The sequence below is a fragment of the Podarcis cretensis genome, assembly GCF_951804945.1.
Source record: "Podarcis cretensis genome assembly, chromosome: 14".
Lineage (NCBI taxonomy): Eukaryota > Metazoa > Chordata > Lepidosauria > Squamata > Lacertidae > Podarcis > Podarcis cretensis.
In genome coordinates this window covers 31,038,495-31,059,950 of record NC_137183.1, presented here as the reverse complement: position 1 = coordinate 31,059,950, position 21,456 = coordinate 31,038,495, and the positions used below count along the sequence as shown (strand labels likewise).

The 21,456-nt window shown below is 52.1% G+C and overlaps 2 protein-coding genes across 3 annotated transcripts in view; one reads left to right on the top strand and one right to left on the bottom strand.

The window, feature by feature from the left end:
• The window catches only part of TNRC6A (trinucleotide repeat containing adaptor 6A), a 38,359-nt gene extending 35,405 nt beyond the window's left edge, over positions 1-2,954 (top strand). For both annotated transcript variants that reach the window (XM_079952731.1, XM_079952730.1), the window contains one exon: positions 747-2,954. In XM_079952731.1, coding sequence (XP_079808857.1) covers positions 747-1,128 — 382 coding nt within the window. In that variant the 3' untranslated portion in view covers positions 1,129-2,954. The remainder of the gene's footprint in view (positions 1-746) is intronic.
• Positions 2,037-21,077, bottom strand: LOC307202624 (uncharacterized protein). Its single transcript, XM_079952758.1, has 11 exons — positions 20,485-21,077; positions 20,129-20,380; positions 13,318-15,582; positions 12,095-12,207; positions 11,372-11,430; positions 9,994-10,142; positions 9,469-9,634; positions 9,172-9,363; positions 6,547-6,777; positions 4,489-4,645; positions 2,037-3,696 (listed from the first exon to the last, which is right to left on the bottom strand). Exons 1-11 carry the CDS (start codon positions 20,567-20,569, stop codon positions 3,622-3,624), a joined length of 3,744 nt encoding a protein of 1,247 aa, XP_079808884.1. The 5' UTR covers positions 20,570-21,077; the 3' UTR covers positions 2,037-3,621.
• Between the last annotated feature and the right edge of the window lie 379 nt (positions 21,078-21,456).

Genomic DNA, 21,456 nt, shown 5'->3' with positions numbered 1-21,456 from the left:
ATACACTGCTGGAGATGCATTTGCTATGAGTGATGGAGGGCAGGGCATGATTTAAAAGACAAAACTCTTAAAATTGCTTTGAGCACAGGGTAGTCTGAGGGCTGCAGATAGAACTGATCTCCTAGAAACACCAGAACCTGCCTTGGGCTGTGTCACACCACTGGTCCATCGAACTCTGCATTGTCCCCACACTGGCTGGCAGCAGTGGCTCTCTTTTCAGACAAGGGAGTCTCCCCCCCCCAGCTCTCCCTAGAAATGACCTGGGGGGCTGAACCTGGGACCTTCTGCCCTGTCCCTGAGCTACGCTGCTTCCCCTGAAAAATAAGATGCTAGTCCTCATGTTTCTGAATTAAGGGCTGGTCTTAACTGGAAGCTGCCTTATACTGAGTTAGACCCTTGGTTCCATCTAGCTCTGTATGGTCTACTCTGGCTAGCAGGGGTTCTCTGGGGTTTCAGGCAAGGGGGTCTTTTCCCAGCCTTACCTGCAGATGACATGGGGGGCAGTGTTTGAACCAGGGGCCTTTTGCATGCAGAGCAGGTGTTCTACCACTCTCCTGCCTCAGAAGGGCCTGACTGGCGCAAGCCAGAGCCTGAATAGTGGGAACAGGGATGCCTGCTGCAATCTCTGTGCGCGAGGAAGGCAGGTGGGCTGGAGTAGTGGAGGATGAGTCGGGGAAGAGAAGATGCAGCCTGCTTTCGAGGGCTTGTGCCCGCCTCAACCCATTTCTGGGCCTCTTTCCGGACAGGTGTGTCCTCGGGAACACTACGATCCTTGCTGATTTTGCCAGTGAAGAGGAGATCAGCCGCTTCTTTGCACAAGGCCAGTCTCTCTCCCCCTCCCCTGCCTGGCAGTCTGTGGGCACAAGTCAGACCCGCCTGGGGCGCCTCGATGGCTCCCACGCATTTTCCAACCGCAACGACCTAAACAGCCACTGGAATGGTGCTGGGCTTTCAGGAACGGGCAGCGGAGACCTCCACGGCACATCCCTCTGGGGGAGCCCTAACTATTCCACAAGCCTCTGGGGTTCCCTGGGCAGCAACGACACCAGGGGAGGGCTGAGCAGCCCGTCCCCCCTCAATGCTTTCCTCTCCGTTGACCACCTGGGGGCCGGAGGGGAGTCCATGTAGCCACCTCTTCTTCTTTCAGTGAACAAAACTGTGACCTCAAAGCAGCACTAAATTTGGACTCCCTCTCCCCCCATCCCTCCCCGCCAACCCACCCTCCCCACTTGCAGCCTCCAGGGGTCACCTGTGGAAACGGTTACTTCGTGCGCACATTTCCTCCCCTCTTCCCCACCCCCTTTGTTTTAGCCCAAAACATCCCAGTTTGAATACTTGAATCGTGCAGGCCAATAATTATAATGTGAAAAAGTTATAGATTTTACACTTCCAGGATATAGTGCTATACATAGTTTAAAGAAAAAACAAAACTACGTAGAATCAGCTTGCTTTTCATGTGTTCCATCGCTTTTTTATTTTATTTTATTATTTTTATTTTTTGCTTTGTGGATTCATCATCATTGTCATCATCATTCTTACTATTTTTGCAACTTGCTGATGATGGAGTTTGAGCTTTCTTAGGCTTTGCACAGACTCTGTCCTTCTCCCTGCCCCACAATCGTCAAGGTGGGGGCAGCAGCAGCAGCAGCACCTCACGGGTGGCGCTTCCTGGAGGACAGACAGAAGGATGCTCCTTGCTTTGGACCAGGCTGTGCCCCACTATGCCTTGACGCCTGCCTGCCCACCTAGCCGCCACGTGGTGGCCCTCCAGCGCCCAACAATCGAATGATGAGACTGGTACCTAGGATGCCAAGCGGAAAAGCCTTGCACCTGTTTGTTCATGTGGAATTAAACTAAAGAATGGAGCTCTGCAGTTTCTGAAACTGCACGCACAGCTATGACTGGCAACCCGGCCTGCTTGTCTGGGCAGGGGGTCCTGCACTTTCAATAGGCATTTGGTATTTTTGTTTTTGTTTTATTTTGGGGGGGCTCCTGTGTTGGGGTGCTGCCTTGTTTACAGAAATCTTTTATTTTCCTTTTTTTTCTTTTTCTTTTGAGAAACAATGTTTACTCGACCATCACTTAAATATTTTTTAAAAACAAAAAAAAAATTGTGGATGTTAAAAGATGCTTTCTATCTCTGGGAATAACGAGCAGTGTTTGGCCATGTTCCATTTGTGTTTTTTCTATTCCCACCTCCTAAATCTAAGAGCATGGCTCTCAGGAAAAACCAAGGTCCCTACGTAAAACTCCTTGTAGTTTCTTATAGGAAAATAACTTTTAGCACTGATTACTACTTGCTCTGTAAACCTTCTTCTGCCAAAAATTGCTTCAAATCGCTGGAGTTCGACATGCTGTGCTTTCCAATGCTGTCTTTTTAATAGTGTGGGGTGGGAGAGGGGTGCTTGGCTCTTCATCTCTAGTTTCCCCCCAATTTTTGTAAAGCCGGCCCCCTTGTTCTTTTCCTCCTCCCCCTCCCCCCCCTTTGGTGTGGCCCTTCTTCCTGCTCTCGTGACTGTGTTCAGTGTTTAACCTTAAAGCTGAAGTAACTATGCAGACTGTAACCAAGAACTTGGGCTTACAGAATTTTGTTGTATAAATTTTAAATGTTTTAAAAGTTCCTGCAAATACTTTTCTTGTGAAAGTGTTAAAATCATCTTCTCTTTTGCCACAAATGGTGTTATTACCTGAAGCTTGTTTAGTTGGAGGATGAAAGACTAAACAAGGATAAAAAAAAGAAAAGAAACCAATTTTTTTAACTGTGCTGAAAGACGCTCTCATTTCATTGCCTTGATTCTAACTGTTGTGTCTGAAGATGCAAAAGTCGCCAGTGGCTTTTTAACTGTTTACAAATAGAGTGTGATTGTAAAATGTACAGTTTGGGTTGTGTTCTAATTATGAAGTTTCTCCAGATATTAATAAATCATGACATTTTTTGGCTGCTTACCATGGAACGGTCTCATTCGTGATTTGTATTGTTTGTCCGTGTGTCTCCCCTCTTCCCCCTGGACCCTCTGCTATTGGGGCACAGGCAGATTTGCTAGATTATGCTAGGTTAACAAGGGTTTAGTATTTGTGTGTTTCCTTTTAGGGCCAGCTCCCATCTTGACAGGACACTTAGAAATTGAGGAGCGTGTGGGGAAAAAATGCTGGGTTTTGGTTTGGTTTTTTAAACTCTGGCGTTTAATACTTCCATTACAGCAACTTGCACAAAACGAAACAGTAACTGCTCTTCCTCCTCGCCCTTTAATCCAGTTACTTGTCCAGCTTTTTCTGTCAAGGAGATTCCTGTCTCCAAATAGGAACTAACTCCTGCGTCCAAATAGGAACTAACTGCTCAGTCTTGTCCCAGTGTTTGATTCCAGTTCTGTGCTGTTCCTCCCAAGAGTAACTACTCGTAAAAATAAAAATAAAAAATTCAACACCAAACCAGTAAGGCTAGTTTACTTGATGGTTGAGCCTCCTCAAGCCTTTGCATTGAAAACTGACATCAGCCACCTGCCTTGATGGCCTTGCACTGTTCGCAGGGTTCAAAGCCACCTCAATCTCTGAGCTGGTCAGGTAGAAATTAAAAGGTTGGTTTCGAGCATGTTGACACGTCCTGTGTCTGACTGGAAGGATTCAGGCTGTCCAGCTTCTCTCCAGGTTGACCAGCTCCATTCCCTCGCAGTAAGAGTGAGGCCTCTGGGCTTTGTGCTGCGGAAAGGAGAGACAGTGGGGCTCCAGGGATTGTTTTGTACTGGGAATGCCGCAGGGGGCTAATTTGGCTGAAAGGGCCCAACCCCTCTCTCCCCTTCCTGCTGATTTCTATTATTATTTATTGAATTTATATACCACTTTACACCTTGGGGAGGGGTCTCAGGGTGTTTCACAGAATAAAATCAAGATATAAAACCACAAAATACATAATTAAAATAAAAACAACAACCCAATAGCGCCCCCCCCAAAAAAAAAACAACCAACACATTTTAAAAGGGCATAGGATGTACCGTAAATCAGATCAAAGGCCTGGTTAAAAAGGAACGTTTTCGCCTGGCGCCTAAAGGTGCATAATGAAGGCACCAGGCAAGCATTCCAGAGATGGGGAGCCACTGCAGAGAAGGCCCATTTTCGTTTTCTAGGGCCAATGAGCAGATGCCACAATGTAGGATTATTGCTTTATGGGTGAGCAGCCAGACAATTTACTGGTTGTTGCCAAACTGATGGAGTGACCTTGAACAAAAGTCTCTTCTCGTAGTCTCCACCATAATCAAGTTACATGAGCAAATTTATATCTTATACCCTCTGGCCCCCTTGGAGATTCATCATAACATGCAAATAAGGGTTTTTCTGTTTGTTTTGCAATATGGAAACGAATAGTTGTGTTTCATCAGAGTTCTGTGCCAAACTACCCTGTGCGCTTCCATGCCAAAGCGCCACCTCTCCAAACTAGAGACCCACAGCCCAGGGAAGTGTACCTGCTTTCCCCCTGCCCTGGGCCTCACTCACCACTTGCTCCCTGGAGGGGTTGTGCAGAGCAGGGCAAGGGCTCCACTGAATAGGTTCCATGGGCCAGCTGGAGACGGAGACTTCACTGGCCTTCCCGGAGTCTATCATAGGGTCATTCATGCTGTTGGAGCTCACATCCCAATGGTTGTAATGAGCGCTAAAAAGATTGGAAGGAAGATGTCCAAGATGCAAAATGGGAGGAAGCCTTATCTACACATGCTAGACTGTACTGGGGCATTAGATGCAAGGAAACACACATTAAAATGTGGAACACCCAACTCTCTTCCTTGGAAGCCCATGACTTTCCCCGAGGAATGAAAGTAAGGCCAGCATTTTGCCACATCCTACTGAAAAGTGATTTAAAGCGCACCAGGATCAACTACGGTGGTGGTTCAGGGAGAAAGAGTTGTAGATTTTGTCAAATGCCAATGCAGTTCTTCCACTGGCTTTCCACCCACTCCAGGGTTCACCAGAGCTTTTGGAAAAGGGGAAGTAGCACAAGTAGTTGTGCTGCAACTACTGGATGCAGCCCAGTGTCTCTCTGTTGATAAGGAACTACTGCTATGATGCATTCTCAGGAAGGATATTTGAGGTGGTCTGCTTCTGAATAATGAATACCAGTTGCTGGAAGCCACAAGAGGGGAGGGGGCTCTTGTGCTGGGGTCCTGCTTAATGGATTTCCCATTGGGGCATCTGGTTGGCCACTGTGAGAACAGGATGCTGGAAGGGATGGGCCCCTGGTGGCACCCCTTTGGCCTCATCCAGCAGCTGGGCTTATCTTTAAACCCTTCTCCACTTCTTAGCCGTAATAAAATAATGGGATTCAGGCATCTGACCCAACTCTAATCGATGAGATAGTTGGGCATGTGACTTTGACCCTGAATGGTTAAAACCTCTTCTCCTAGTTTCCCCTCTTGAGCCCTATCTCCCCACCAAGCATCTACCCCCACCCAGCAGAAGGAAGATCCATGGTTAGATCAATGCTTGCATTCCAAGATTTGAGGTGGGAGGAGGAGGGGCTGGGGAGAGCAAGCTGAAGGGAGGAAGCTGAAAGTCAGATGCTGCCTTGGGAAAAGCAGCCAAGAAATTGGAGCACAAGGCTGCAGTCTAGCAGTGTGGGGGCTTATCTCTGCATTTCTGCCACCGGTTATCAAACTTTTCCTGAGTTCCTCTTTCCATGGCACTATTAGAGGCCTTTATGTTTGGGGAGGTTTTTTCCCTTTAGCACCAAACAAACCAGCAGAAGTGGAAAGTTTATGCCAGCTGCTTGGCCTCAGGCCAGCCAGGAGGTTAGCTGTGACAATTGAAGGTCAGTCCTCTGGGCTCAGCCTGTCCTTTCCTTGGGGAGTTCCCACCTCCCTGCCCAGCCTGCTCTCCACCCTGTGGGCTGTTGCCTGCTGCTGGGGATCAAGCATGATTTGCTTGCTGGGGGGTGGGAAGTCGCTAAGCAATGGAAGACCTTTGCATGTGCTAGTCTATATGTACAGAGGGCAAATGAAGGTGGTTTGTGCAGCTCATCTTTTAAAAAACAGGAGGATGAATTTACAATTGCCAAACACAGAGGAAGTTGTCTTGATCTGGTCAGACCGCTGGCCCACCTACAGTCTCCTTCACTGACTTGAGAGCGGCTCTTTGGGGTTTCAAGCTGATATATTAAAAAAATGGGCGTTTGCTTTTACAGCCCAACTCTCCATCAAGGGATTCAGAGTCCATTATCGGTCAGAGAAGAATGGATGGAGGTAGGAACCAGTCAAAGCAAAGCACATCTTTATTTTCCTGTTGCAACTGAGTCCCCCGCCCACCCCCATCTTTGCACGGAGGTGAGGCGCATCCAGAAGAAAGGTGTGTACGGTCTCTCCCAGCCCTACCTGCAGATGCCGCTGGGGATTGACCCTGGGACGTTCTGCATGCCAAGCAGGTGTCCCATCACTTAGAAACTTGAAACTAAACACTGTATGCCCCTGTGCCATTACAGCTGCAGTCCTTGACCCCCCTTTTCACCAGAACCCTTCGTGCACCAACCTTTACACCACCCACCATGGCTGCAGTGACGGTTACCTCGGCCGGCCTGTGGCCCCGATGCAGGGGGCATCCTGCGGCTGCTTGCAGTAGCCGTCGGGGCCCATGCAGTCGTCCTGGCAGCTGCAGCAGGCTGTGTCCAGGATCTGCAAGTGCAGCAGTTCTTCCGAGTTGCTGAAGGCCGGGTTGTCCAAAGAGACTGCTGAGGCCAGCCAAGGCTCCGACCAGTAGTGGGCCGAGACATCGTCAAGGCGGCAGAAGCGGCGGTAGCTGGAGGGGTCAAGAGTTTATGATCCCTTATGTTGCTATGAGTCATAGAATCGTAGAGTTGGGATCCCCGAGGGTCATCTAGTCCAACCCCCCATGTAATGGAAATTAATCTAAAATCCTCATACTGTAAATACAATTATTTAAAAAAGCAAAAACAAAACATGCTGAAGTAGCATGTTGTTGGGAAGTCCTTGGTAATTAAAAATTATATGCTGGTGGATGGTAGGAAACCTCATAGCAGTTTAGAAAAAGAAATTATTAGTAAAAGAAATTAAAACATTCAAGAAAATTAAAATGGCCAATATACGCACCATCATTCTAAAAGCCTGAGCAGGGTTGTCTAAACAAAAATGTTTCTAACAGCAGGCACAGAAAAGAGTACAGTGGTACCTCAGGTTACATACGCTTCAGGTTACAGACTCCACTAACCCAGAAATATTACCTCAGGTTAAGAACTTTGCTTCAGGATAAGAACAGAAATTGTGTTCTGGTGGCGCTGCAGCAGCGGGAGGCCCCATTAGCTAAAGTGGTACCTCAGGTTCAGAACAGTTTCAGGTTAAGAACAGACCTCCGGAACGAATTAAGTACTTAACCTGAGGTACCACTGTACAATGAAGGTCCCTGCCTGATGTCATGAGTCTGGGAGTTCCAGACTGTAGGTGCCGCCACACTAAAATATCTATTTCTTACAAATGTGGAACAGGTATTATGTGACACCTGTAACAGTGCCAGTTCTGCAGGTCAAAGTGGGTGAGAGGATGTTTATGGGGGTTAGGCAAGATGCCCACAGTGAGACCTTCTGCCCAATCTTTTCATTCTAGGAGTGAGATTGCACTCTGCATATGCTCAGAGCATAGAAAGGGGACTGTACTCTGCATATGCTCAGAGCCTAGAAAGGGGATTACACTCTGCATATGCTCAGAGCCTGTAGCCAGTGATTCAAGCCTGGAGTGCTAAAGAGCTCAGGCTGAAATGAATCCCCCCCCCCCCCCGTCTCTCTCTCAACACAAAGCTCAGTTACACACTCTCTACCCCTTCACACCCCACCCCCGGATTTCCCTTGGAGTTCAGCCAGAAGCTGCTGGCTGTTTGCTTTTCCCTTGAAAGCAGGCCTGGCGGGAGGAAATAGACCCCTCAGCTCAGCCTAGCAGCCCCCGTCCCATTTCCCACCCACCCACAGCCCCACACTAGATGGAAAAAGACAAGAGCCCTGAGATCTATGGGTGAAGGGTGGTATACTAATCTAATAAATAATAATAAGGAAAAAGCAATAAGTGAACAGTCCTGTGAGCCCAACAAGGCCCAGAGAAAGGGAAGCAGCAGAGACTCAGCACTGCAAACCGCCCCTGTGGGTGCCCTTTCTAAGTGAAGAGGTTAATGAGGAATGTCATGAATAGGGGGGAAGACATCATAGAATTGCAGAGCTGGAAGGGGCCTCTAAGGGTCATCTAGCCCAACCCTCTGCAATGCAGGAATCACAGCTAAAGAAGCATGGACAGGTTGCCACCCAACCTCTGCTTAAAAACCTTTGATGAAGGAAAGTCCTTCCAAGGTCAGGGCCAGATTAAGGTCTTTAGATGCCCTAACCACTTAACAAGATTTGGGTGCCCCTATATATATCCGATTCAAAATACAAAATTCAATTCAAAATATAAACAATAACAAACCATAAAATAAAATTTTATTTATTGAAATGAAAGAAAACCTACAATAAGGATGGAAAATAATGTTTATCTTTGTATACTTTATAGTTGAAAAGTTTTCTCCTACTTTTTTTAATTGCATGGATCAGATCCTCAAAACTAATCTTACCTTAACGCGTACACTTCTGTACTTAGTAGAGATAAGACATCAAGCCTGCCTTGTTGCACAATTGTTCTTTTGGGATTTTTAATAAGTGGACCCTCTGGATAGGAACTTAATTCATTCTGGCGGTCTGTATGTACCCTGAAAAGTCCGCAACATGAGGCGCTGCTTCTGCGCACGCACGTGGCGCGATAGAGCGCTTCTGCACATGCGGCGAAACCCGGAAGTATACACGTCCAGGTTTGCTGCGTTCACAACCCAAAAAGTTACGTTACCCGAAGGTAACATAACCCAAGGATCCACTGTACTTGAACTGAGAAAACGAATGCTCAGCTGAGCAATTTGTGACCGTTTATTGTCAAAAATCCAGCAATGGAAAATGTCTAACCCTAAACCCCTTCCCTTGATGCTTATTTAGCTCCATGCTTAAACCAGCCCTGTTCAAGGTAGTCAGTGCCACTGTCAAGGCAGTGCATGGATTAAACTGGCAGGGAAGGCAGGAAACCAATGGGAGGAGTGCCCCAGTTTCTCTCTCTTCCTTCCACCTACATGGAGTTCAGGAAGGGAGGAGAAGGGGCAGGGTCTCACCTGCTCTTGGTCTGATCCGCTCTGGCCTCCAGCAGCAGCATACGAACCCGGCGGATCACCAGGCCGGCAATGGCAGCTCCAACCACCACCAGACTCAGCAAGAGGCCACAGGCAACCCCCAGCAAGCCCTGCTGGGTCACCTTGTAATCGCAGCGCACCCCCAGGAACCAGAAGTCACTGCCCACGGGACACCTGGGGAACACAAGGGGAAAACCATCAGACAGAGGCCTTGAAGGCAGAGGTGTGTGTACAGGAGCAGAGGGACTGGGTGCAAGGCCTGTGCGCTGTGACACTCACTGGCAGACAGGCATGTGGTTGACGGCATGGGTGCAGATGCCCTCGTTCTTGCAGTAGTCGCGGTGGCATGCAGAGGTGCAGACGGCACTCCCGTCTTCCCTGGTGGAGACACACTCGTAGCCGGCTTGGCAGGCAAAGAGCACGGAGCAGAGGTCCAGGTGCCGCTCTGTAAGAACAGGCAACAGCTCAGTGGCAGAGCCCCTGCTTGGCATGCAGAAGGCCCCACGTTCTGTCACCAGGTAGGGCTGGGAGAGACTCCGCCCGAGAACCCTGGAAATCCGCTGCCAGTCAGCATAGACCTAGGTGGGACCACTGGTAAAAGGCAGCTAGCTTCTGATGTGTCTATGGAAAGCAGCCACTTGGTTTAAAATCTTGAGGACTAGAAACTTGTGGGGAGGGAGCCACTGCTCAGTGGGAGAGCCGCTGCTTTGCAGGTGTGCAGGTTCTGTCCCCAGCGGCATCTCCTGGGCAACTGATGTCGGCTGGGTTGGGAAATGGGCAAATTGCCCGTCAGCGAAAGCTTACCCAGCGTCGTGCTCTGCAGCACCCGGGCATTGCCAACCCAGAGCCCTGGCCGCAAGCGCTCCGAGAGGGATGAGCGATTCAGAGCAGCCCACAAGCCGGGGGCCGCTACCAGGAAGAGGGCATCAAATGCCACCACCACACTCCCGGGCCTGCAGAGAGAATAAGAGAAGCTATGGTTTTCCCAGTAGTGATGTATGGAAGTGAGAGCTGGACCATAAAGAAGGCTGATCGCCGAAGAATTGATGCTTTTGAATTATGGTGCTGGAGGAGACTCTTGAGAGTCCCATGGACTGCAAGAAGATCAAACCGCTCCATTCTGAAGGAAATCAGCCCTGAGTGCTCACTGGAAGGACAGATTGTGAAGCTGAGGCTCCAGTACTTTGGCCACCTCATGAGAAGAGAAGACTCCCTGGAGAAGACCCTGATGTTGGGAAAGATGGAGGGCACAAGGAGAAGGGGGCGACAGAGGACGAGATGGTTGGATAGTGTTTTCGAGGTTACCAGCATGAGTCTGACCAAGCTGCGGGGGGCAGTGGAGGACAGGAGTGCCTGGCGTTCTCTGGTCCATGGGGTCACGAAGAGTCGGACACGACTAAACGACTAAACAACAACAACAAAGAATTGCAGAGGTGGAAGGGTATTCCAAGGACAATCTAGTCCCATGTAATACACAGAAGGTGGCAGCAGAGGCAGCCCCATCTGAGTCCTGAGATACACACACACATACAGTGGCACCTCAGGTTACATGCGCTTCAGGTTACAGACTCCACTAACCCAGAAATAGTAGCTTGGGTTAAGAACTTTGCTTCAGGATGAGAACAGAAATTGTGCTTCAGCGGTGCGGCGGCAGCAGGAGGCCCCATTAGCTAAAGTGGTGCTTCAGGTTGAGAATAGTTTCAGGTTAAGTATGGACCTCTGGAACGAATTAAGTATTTAACCCGAGGTACCACTGTACTACCATTCCTAACACAGGAAGTTTCAGGGTCTAGTCATCACCCATAAGCGAAATTATTTTGCAGGGACAGGTTTGGAAATGTGACTCATGAATGCACCAAATACTTTAGGAAATTCCTTGAGTTCCGCGTGTTTTTAAAGGCCTTCCTGCAACCAGCCTCTCCTGGTGATCCAACTCTGCCATCAGATGGAGCTAGCCAGTAAGTTGCCTTCTTCCCTGCCCACCTCCTGCACCCTCAGAGATTCCTCAGAGTCATCAAGGCCTTCCTAATGTCATCTGCCTTCCAAGGAGCCACCCAGGACAATTTTCAACTTTTGCATTTTCACCTGCTACACAATGGTGTCAGTTATCTTGCCCTCCCTAAGCCCTGGGATACGGCAGACAAGAAAACCCAAAGAGAGAGATGGATGGATGGATAGATACCGGATTGCCTTCACTTCTAGTCGCTGAAATCCTGGCAGAGAATCGAAGAGAGGTGTGACCTTAGAGAGAGAAAGGGGGAAGGGGAAGGAAGGGTAATCAATTAGTCATTGATTTATGGAGCTTCCATCTCCAACCCTTCACCAAAACAGATCCCAGGTGGGTTTGCTAACATGAAATAAATCATGCATTAAATACAATTAAATTATAACACCTGCAACAAAACAGACACAATTTATTTTTTTAAATCCCTCAGGCATTAAAACAATGAAGCATCACCAGTTCAAAATAATAAACTCTAGGAGGGGCTGGAGAACCTCAGACCTGGAGATGAAATGTGGCCCTCCAGTCCTCTTCACCTGGCCCTTGGAACTATCATCAGGCCCCACCCACTTTCCCCAGGCCACACCCCTCATTGGCCCATGCTTCACGCCCTCCTTGAGTGCTTCTGCCCAAGTGGAATGATTTCCTTGTACTCTAATCATGTCTCTTGCTTGCCTGGATGAAGATGAGAGGGAAGGGTGCATAGAAACTAGCCGAGTGTTCAAAGGCCAGATTTGCATTTGCAGCCCCGCCAACTTTTGCCTCTAGTCCCGCCTCGCCCCCATGGCCATGTGGCCCTGGGAAGGTTGACCAGCAGGGAATGTGGCCTTTAGGCTCTAGGACCTTGGGCAACCCAGATAAAATCCCACCCAAGTCCTAGGTAAACAGACACGGCTAACCCACCGTTTCATTGACGCTGAGCACCAGGCCCTGGTACTCGAGTGAGTCAGGGTTCCAGAAGCTTCTGGAAAACTCCATGGCCAGGACCAGCTCACAAGGGATATGCAGGAGAGTGGCTGCAGGAAGGGAGGAGAAGGAAAATAGGACCCACCTCAGCCCAGGGTTGGGGGTGAGGGAAGGAGGGACAGAGAAAGAGAAAGAGAGAAGAGATTATTTAGTAGTGATTCCTGCTTTGTACATATGAGTCTACGATTCGATTACCACCTTCAGGGCCCCAAGTGATGTCAGCTGCCACAGCATGGCAGGATGGTGAGGGTGGATCCACCTGCCCCACAAGTGTAGGGAGCACAGAGGCTGCAGGCGTATAGCATTAAAAAGGAGAGCCAGGAGTCTCTGCAACAGAAAACTTGCTTCAAAGAGGCCAATGGCCACAGCTGTAGCTGGACCAGGAGAATGGGTGTAGAAACTGAGTATTTTTTACAGGTTTTGTTTTCATTTTATGCCCATGCTTGTGGGTTTCCCACAATGGGCACTGGGTCAGCTATTGTCAGAACATGGTGCTAGGTGGGGTCCCGTTTGGCCTGACCAGGAAGTCATCTTATGTTTTTACATTCAGACCCAGACCAGCTTAGTTCCAGCAAGGTGGTGGGGCCTCCTGTGTGTTAAATTCTACCTGAGGATGGCTGGTCCATTAGGGCAAATGGGTACAGCTGCCGTACGCCCAGATTTCCCTTGGAAAATCCTCTGCCAGCCCCCACCTTCTGCCTTTTAACTTAACAACCAATCCAGAGGGCAGCCCTGGCTGTCCTCTTCCTCCTCCCCACTTCTGTAAAACTCATCAGGGAAGAGGAAAGGGTTGAAACTAGAAACAGTTAACTCCAGCTATTTGTGACCTCTCTGCCTTCAGCCTTACCAGGCCCAACAAGCACTACAGAATCATAGAAAGGTGGAGTAGGAAGGGACCCCAGGGGCCACCTAGTCCAGGCCCCTGCATGGCAGGAATCAGAGAGGGGGAAATCCCCGTCAGATGGCCAACCAACCTCTGCTTAGAAAACTCCAGTGAATGAGAGTCCACCGCCTTCGCAGACAGTCCTTTCCAGTCCCCACTAAACCTCGGTTTACCAGGAACTCACCTGCCACAGTACCCCCTCCTAGCTTGCCAACCTTGCCCCCCAGATCAGCTCTGCTTCCCTCCCTCGGTTTGCAGAGAGAGGTGCCCCACTGACCTTTCAGGCGGGGCAGCTGATTCTCTGCCACAAAGACCTGGTGGGCTCTGGGGCGGCCTTCCCTGGGCACGGCTGGCTCCAGTTGCGTTGTGGACTTCTCTGGGGTGGCTGGTGAGAGCCGGGTGCTGGCAACGACAGGTTCCTCCCTTGCAGTGCTCTTTGGTCCTGGAGCTGGCATAGGCGGCTGTGTGTGCCCACTGCTCCCTGTTGGAGTGGCTGTTGTTCGGACAAGATCCTCCAGACTAAGCGGAGAACGGGCAATCTCCCTGATAGAGCCACCTTCGGCTGTGGCGCTGGGCCTCTTCCCCCATTCCCAGCTCCTTGTCCTGCCTGGAGAGGTCCACAGCCGGTGGGTCACAGGCATGGTCCCAGTGGCTCCTATCTTGCTTGTGGGCACAGCCGTTCCAGAGCCCAAACTGGAGGAATTGGCTGCTTGGGAGTGAAGCTCTGGATTCAGCGAAGGAGCTGTGCTCACATCATCTCCCTCTGTAGTGAGCAAGGCAGCCTCAGAGCCCGCTGGGGTTTTGGTTGGGCTGGGAGTCCAGCCAGCGGTGGCACCCTTTCCTTGGAGGCTGCTGGTGCTGGTGAAGGGCTCTGCTGCCTCTGTGGCTTGCCAAAGGGACCCCTCTCTTGTTGCCTGCTGGGTGGGGCGTGTTGTGGCTTTATGAGGGCCCTCCCTGGCGTCACTAGGCACCCCTGTTCTTTCTCTGTAATTGACAGAGACCTCCATTGGAGTGGGGACCATGGTGGGCAAGGTGCCCTCTTCTGCAGCCCCCTTGGGATTAAGCTGCTTTGGCTGTGAGGATGGCTGTTCAGGATCGCCCCCTTTTGTGGGCCAGGTGCTGCCAGGCTCCAAGGGGCTCTGAGATCCAGGCTCTTCTGTGGCTGTGGAAGCCCCGCTGGAGGCAATCTCCGCAGCCGTGAACGGGTCTGTGGCGTTCTGAAACATAGGCATGTCTGCGCTGGTATGGCCACCTGCTCTGGAAGCTCTTGGTTCTTCCATGACACCACCCAGGCCCACAGACGAGGTGAGCAATGTGGACCCAGTAGGGAGGTTGCTGGCAGAAGCAGGATGGGTGGCAGAGTCTGCCAACCTCAGGGGCAAAGCTGTCCCCAAGTGGAAAGATGAGGATGAGTGGGGAGCCACCTCTGTACGATGTGGGGATTCTGCAGAAGTAGGCTGAGCATCCACTACAGGCTGTGCTGCCCTCATGGCTTCTGTGAAATTGTGCACCAGGGCTGTTCCACTGGGGACAAAATTGCCTGTGCTTATGGCTTCCTGGGTTGTCTCCATCGTGTGACCCAACCCTGCCCTGGAACTCGGCGGTGTTGGGAGTGGAGCCAGGGTGGGGCCAGGATCAGAGGGTCCCATGGCACCCCAAGACTCGTGAGATCGGGTTTCTGGCTCCACGCCTGGTGTGCTGCCCCCTGGCCCCTCAGCACCCACCACAGACGGGGCTGTGCTCCAGCCCTGTGGCAATATTTGTGTTGTGATGGTTGCCACATCCTCTTCCTGGGCTGCCCCAGTACCAGCCGCAACTGGCTGTGGAGTGGAAGCCAGAAGAAGGGTCTCCTGAGTCTCTGCAGTGGGTGATTGGGTCTCCTGGGGCCTCAGGCTGCTGGCTCTGGTGGGCATCTTCAGGTCATCTGTAGGGCCCACGCTGCGTGTCTCATTCCCACCCGTCGTAGCACTTGGGGGTCCCTGGCTCTCCGGCCAAGGGTGCTGAGGCTCAGCCTGGGTCTGTGTAGCAGCTTGCACTTTGGAGGCCAGAAGCAGAGAGGGGCTGGTGGACTGCCAGACCTCAGGGGCTTCCTCTCCAGCTCCAGGGCTGGAGGATTCTTCCAAAAGAGAAGAGGGCCAGGAATTTTGACCTGCAGCATCCTTTGGGGAAATGGGCCCAGGAAGCAACGCTGAGAAGGTCACAGGCTTGGTTGTGATGAGGCGTGGACTTGGTTGGGGCAGCCCACCAACCCCCAATGTGCTCTCTTGAGTGGGGAACTGAGTGCCTCTCCCAGTGGCAACTGCTGCTCTGCTTTCTTCCACCTCCGTTGGCCTCCTCGATGTTTCTTCTTGGCTGGCATCAAGGACAGCAGATCCAGTCTGCAAGTCTGGGTGCGACACAGTGGGGACAGCAGCATCAGTGGATGAGGGAAGATGCCAGGTGATGCCAGAGGGCTCAGCACTGCCATGGAGGAGGGTCTTCAGCTTCTTACTGGTGCTTTGCCCTACAGGTAGAGAGTCCTGCAGCCCAGAGAAATCTGACCCTGTGGGGTGGAGGGAAAGCAGAGGCAGTGAGCTCCCTGGGGGGAAGTCGAGGGGTAGCACCATCTTCACTGCCACCCCTACAGGCAGAAAAGCAGAGGCGTCTTCGGGATCTGAGCTGCAAATGTCAGCAAGTGCCCTTTGTTCAACCAGACGCAAGGAGGTTAAAGCACCGGGAGGTACCAGGCAGTGGTGTTGCACTGATGCTACACGCTGGCAGCCCCGGGAGGGTGAATAAGCCAAAGCCCCCCAACCTCCTGTTCCAAAAATGCATTTAAACACAGAGCTCTCTCGGTGCAACTGTAAAGCTCCCTTGTTATTTTTGCAATTGGATGCTGGATGTACAGTGGTACCTCGGGTTACAGACGCTTCAGGTTACAGACTCCGCTAACCCAGAAATAGTACCTCGGGTTAAGAACTTTGCTTCAGGATAAGAACAGAAATCGTGCTCCGGTGGTGAGGCAGCAGCAGGAGGCCCCATTAGCTAAAGTGGTGCTTCAGGTTAAGAACAGTTTCAGGTTAAGAACGGACCTCCCGAATGAATTAAGTTCTTAACCCGAGCTACCACTGTAGTTGTTTATGCAACCTTGCTATATTTATAGCACTGAAGTGTTTTGTTTTGTTTTTGTCTGGTGTTCTCTATACTGTTGTGGTGTTTTGTTGCTATTAGGAAATTATTTTTGCACTTTGATTTTGAAATGCTCTCCTCTTTTCTTTGTTGTAAGCTGCTTTGAGCATGGAAAAGCAGCATATAAGGAGAATGAATGAATGATTTGCTTTTGATCTGGTTTTGCTGATTTGGGGGTGGAGCAGCTGCCCTGCTTCTCACCGGATTTCTGCACCACGCATGGACACCACACACACATCCGGACCGTAGTGACACAGCTCTCAATCCCAAGATGAAGTTGAGAACCGAAACCTTATGCAAGAACATGGGGTGGGGCAGAAATCTCCCCCCAGCCTCCCAGGGGCCACAGCGTAGCTATTGGGTAAGAATGGCTCTGGAGCTGCCATCTCAGTGGCAGAATATTCGACAGAAGCCCAGCTAATAATCCAGAACAGGCACTCAAGACAACCCACCCAGATATTCTGCATCACTCTCTCTGTGTTGCCAAGGCAACAAGCTTTCTCTGGCACAGACCGCTATCTGACACGGCTGGTTCGGAGCAGGAGGCTGGCATCGTGTCTGCTGTGGAAGAAATCCACGTTCTGTATGAGGAACTCCTGGATCCTCTGCATTCATACGCTCACATCCGAGACACAGGACTTGATGGGTGGGGGCAAAGCAGAAGGCAGAGACCCCAGGGAATGAGGAAGGGTGTGCATCAGCAACTGTAGGATAAGTGCCACTACTCTTTCCTGCATCCACACACACAGCTGCGATGTCATCCATCATAGTGAACATCTGGATTCAGGCAGAGCATCATACACCCCATGGTTATCAGTCTCTGATACGCTTACAATGACTACTTCTCGTCTGATTGCCAGTGGGGAAGGAAAATCCTCCCTCCTCCCTCCTCCCTCCCCCCTAAGCAGCCAGGTTGTCCTTAGAGCACTGCATGTCACTCATACAGATGGACTGAGAGAGATAAGCCCAGGCCAGTAAGAGCCTGCGGTATATTAAGTTGGCAGCCAGACCACCGGGCCAGTCTAGGCTGCCCATGACCTCGCTGATTAAGAGCTGAGTGAAACCTTGAAGCCTTTGCCCTCCTACTCTCCACCTAAGGTTGAACAATCAAAGAGGGGCATTGTATCAGCCCTGCGTCTCTTGTCCTGAAGATGGGGGGCAGAATACGGCCCTCCCTGACTATCTGGCCCTCACCTGCCTTGCCATCTCCTCAAGTGCCCTTGAAGTGTAAAGATGTCACTTTGCTTGCCTGGATGGAAGACAAGAGCTGTGCAGAAATATCTGACTTTTGTGTGGCTGGAAAGTAGAAAAGTGGAGAATGGCGGTGGAAACTGCTGTTTTGCCTCTGGCCACACTCACTTTGACCCACGACTGTCCACACCTGGCATGTGGCCCCCAGAAGGTTGCTCGTAAGGCAATGTGGCCCTCAGGCTCAAAAATGTTCCCCATACTTTGTCTTACAGAGGGGAAGGTACATGCCTAGCCACACTCTTCCAAAGGAACAGAGTCACAACACGCTGCCCTCCTCCCATCTCAACCTAGAGATTAGCAACTAGATGCCTGTTGACTACATAAGTGTGCTATGAATTTGTCTGGCATTGCTTTCTTCTAAACACAACCATGTGTCAAGGGCGAGAGCTTGGTTCCTCCATCGACGAAAACCCTAAGCAAAGGTAAAGGAGAGTTTGGGTCACTAGCAAAAGGTTTTCGTTGGGGTTGGTAGGCAAGCATGAGATGGACGTATTTAATCTAGGGATTGTGAAGGAAGGTTAGCCATGGATGGGAACCCCAACGGCTCTGCTGGGATCCCACAGAGGCAGCTGCTTCCTACTGTGGTTCTGTTGCTTTTTCCCTCTTGCATAATATTTCCATTCTACTCAGTCTAGGAATGCAGCTCTAAGAAAGATACCCAGCTCTGGCACAAAGCCAGCACCAACCCCAAAAGACCTGCCTGCAGCTAACTGCACACCCACACAGATACATCCTTGCAGCACCATAAGGTGAGACGATGTCTTTCTGGAGTGGAGATAGGAGTCGAGCAAGGAGACAGGCGGCGGCAAAGGTGCAGATACCTGTAGACAGAGCAGCACCCTGCAGACCAGACCCCTCCTGGAACATAGCAAGGGGGGAGAAAGAAAAGCCATGTGCAGTGCTCCTTCCTGCCCCACGAAGGAGCCACAACCAGCCTCCAGAACATGGCAGACATTAGGAAGAACATGGGGCCTCACAGCCAGGCATTATCCTTTGGGGGTGCTGCCAGGGTAAGGCTTGGGGGCAGAGGTCCAGGCCCCACCCCCAACTTAGCAGAAGGAGCAGCTGGCTTCCCGAAACGCAGCAAGAGCAGCGTGGGACATTTTGAAGCCAGTGAAAAAATGCACATGGCCATCAAAAGGGGATGGTGCTTGTGGGTGCTTTAAAGCTATGAACTCCATTGTCCACAGTTGGAGGCTGCTGTGCTTCTGAATACCAGTTGCTGGAAACCAGAGCAGGGAAGAGCACTCTTGGGCTTGGGTCCTGCCTATGTGTTTCCCACTGGGGCATCTGGTAGGCCACGGTGAGAACAGGATGCTGGACTAGATGGGCCACGGACGTGATCCAGAAGGTTCTTTTTATTTACTTATGTTCTTTTAAAAAATTGGCACCCCCTTCTACTTTCTGCCTTCCATTGTTTGTCATCGCTGCAGCACCCCCTGTGGTGCCCTTTCGGCTTGGTACACAGTGTGGTAAAAGGTAAAGGTAAAGGGACCCCTGACCATTAGGTCCAGTCGTGGCCAACTCTGGGGTTGCGGCACTCATCTCACTTTATTGGCCAAGGGAGCCGGCGTACAGCTTCCAGGTCATGTGGCCAGCATGACTAAGCTGCTTCTGGCGAACCAGAGCAGCGCACAGAAACGCAGGTAACCTTCCTGCCGGAGCGGTACCTATTTATCTACTTGCACTTTGACGTGCTTTCAAACTGCTAGGTTGGCAGGAGCTGGGACTGAGCAAAGGGAGCTCACCCGTCACGGGGATTAGAATTCCCCTAAATCTGCCCCTGATGCTGCTGTCCTACCTTACTAGGCTGTTGTCAAGATTAAAATATGAAAAGCCCCATGAACATTCTAATGCATTAAACAATTACAGTACTGCACATGACCATCATACTTATGTAAGCAGTTTAGCTATTAAAAAAAAAAAATTAAGTGTGGCATGTAAATCTTCCTAAATGATGAGCAGTAATTTATTAATGACTGGGTTTGTGCCAAAATGTTGGAACATCAGGTGTATCTTCCATGAAGCAGGGGACTGGGGAGCTACCCTGTGGCTCCCAGATGATGCTGAGTTCTCATCACCGCAAACCAGCACAGCCAAAAGTCAAGGATGATGATGGGAGATGGAGTCCAGACACATGGGGGGGGGGGTGAGCACAGACAAGCCACTTCAGTGATCAAAATTGGGGTGGGGGAGCCCTGCAGCACCAATGACTCCCAAATTCACCCTCCCCACACCAGCCCCAAGTTTAGACCTGCCAAATCTCCACCACCCACACTGGATACCCGCTGCTGGCAGTTCCAGGCAGGCAACAAGTGGGGGAGGGGGGTCCTCGGGCGAGCGAGACGCCTTCTTGGGGTGCCCCATGCCTGGGGCCACTTGTCTCCCCCAGGGGGCGACCTTCGGCTCCAGCGTCCCCAGCGGTGCCCAGCACCTCAGCCGGCGAAGAAGGGCTGTTGCCCGATTTTGGAGGGCGCTGACAACATCATCCGAGAGAAGCGGGTCTCTGAGCGTGTGCAGAGAGCGCCCTAAGCCTTGTCCACCCCCGGCAGACAGTACCCGGCGGGGCGGGGTCTTCCCCGATGCCAAGGACAGCGAGACCGATGGCCAGCCGGGCGACCTTCTGGAGCCCCCTCGAGGGAAGGGAGAAAAAGGGAAGGGGTCCTTACCGGAGGAGGGGGTGACGGCGAGGCCAGGCTGAGGGGTCCTACCGGCGCCTTGCTGGTCCCCGCGGGGCCGCCGACGCTGCCGCCCGCCGTCCCGGCCGCCCCCCTCGAAGTCCACCTGCAGCGGGTCTGGCAGGGCCGCCGCCGCCTCCTGCCCCTCGACGGGGAGCGGCTGTCTGGGGAGGAGATCCGAGCAGGGGGGCCCCTCGGGGGCGGCCGAGGCGTCCAGGCGTTGCTCGCAGCCTCCGGAGCGCCCTGCGCGGAGAGAGACAGAGGGGGGCAGGAGAGGAGCCCGCGGTGCCCCGCTGTGCCCGACGGAGCGCCCGGCCCACACCGCGCCCCCCTCGCCCGCGCCTTACCTGCGGCGGCCAGCAGGGCCAGGAGCGCCACGAGAGAGCAGCGGAGGCGGCGGCAGCAGCAGCAGCAGCGGCGGTGGAGGTCCATGCTGCGCGCCTGGCTCCCTCCGAAGCGCGCCGCCGTCGCTGCCAGGAAGCGGAGCCCCCCCCCCCCTCCGCCCTGCTCGCCACCTCCCGTGCGCGACACGAGCCAGCGAGCGCGCGGCGGGCACAAAAGGAGGAGGCGGAGAAGCAGCAGCAGCAGCAGCAGCCGCCGCCGCCCCAGACCCGGAAAGCGGAGCCCCCCGGCTTGGAGACGGGAAGTCCCCGCCTGCCCCCAACTCCGGGACGTCCGCGGTGGCACGACGGGAGGAGGCGAGGGAGGCAGCAGCCCCAGAGCTTGCCGGCGCACGTGGGGAGGAAAAGTTGCTCTCTGGGCATCTGCAGAGTGCCCTGACTCCCCACGCCTCCCCTTCGAGGGAGGGGCGTGTGGGGCCGAGAGCAACCGAGGGGGTCTCCTGGTTGCCTTCTCCGGGGCAGGCGCTCGGTGACTTCGACTGACGCCCTGCTCGGGACTTCAATCCCAGGGACTCCCTGGCCCTCTCGGAGCCTCTGTCGAGCAGGCCAGTTGCAAGGAGAGACAGTTCAGGCGCTTGTGGCCAAATGTGGCACACCAGGCTTCTCTCTCTGGCCCTAGGGAGCACACACCCCCTCCCCATGCTCCTTCCTCCTTGGCTAAAATGTGTCCTTGAACTCTCCAATACCTCTGTTTGCGGAGCAGGTGCAGGTGGGGAAACTGTACAGAAATTAGCATTAGTTGCTCTGGCATTAGTGTGCCCATCACTATTATGTGGTTGTCCAGAGGAGCATGTGGAAAAGTGTCCCTGCCCCAACCCCTCTCCCTTGCTTGGAAATCAAGTTGCCTCCACTTGGCAGTGCAGGAGCAAGAGGCCTTGGTAGCTGAGCAGTTGGCCACCACTATGTCCCATCATGCTA

What these genes read in the sequence shown, in the direction of transcription:
- LOC307202624 (XM_079952758.1), bottom strand. Translation starts at nt 20,569, where the DNA reads ATGGACCTCCACCGCCGCTGCTGCTGCTGCTGCCGCCGCCTCCGCTGC. An exon ending in TCAGCTGCCCCGCCTGAAAG is followed by an intron (nt 12,208 to 13,317) that starts GTCAGTGGGGCA and finishes CCCTTCCTGCAG; the next exon opens with CCACTCTCCTGCATATCCCT. An exon ending in GCGGATCAGACCAAGAGCAG is followed by an intron (nt 6,778 to 9,171) that starts GTGAGACCCTGC and finishes TGACCCCTCCAG; the next exon opens with CTACCGCCGCTTCTGCCGCC.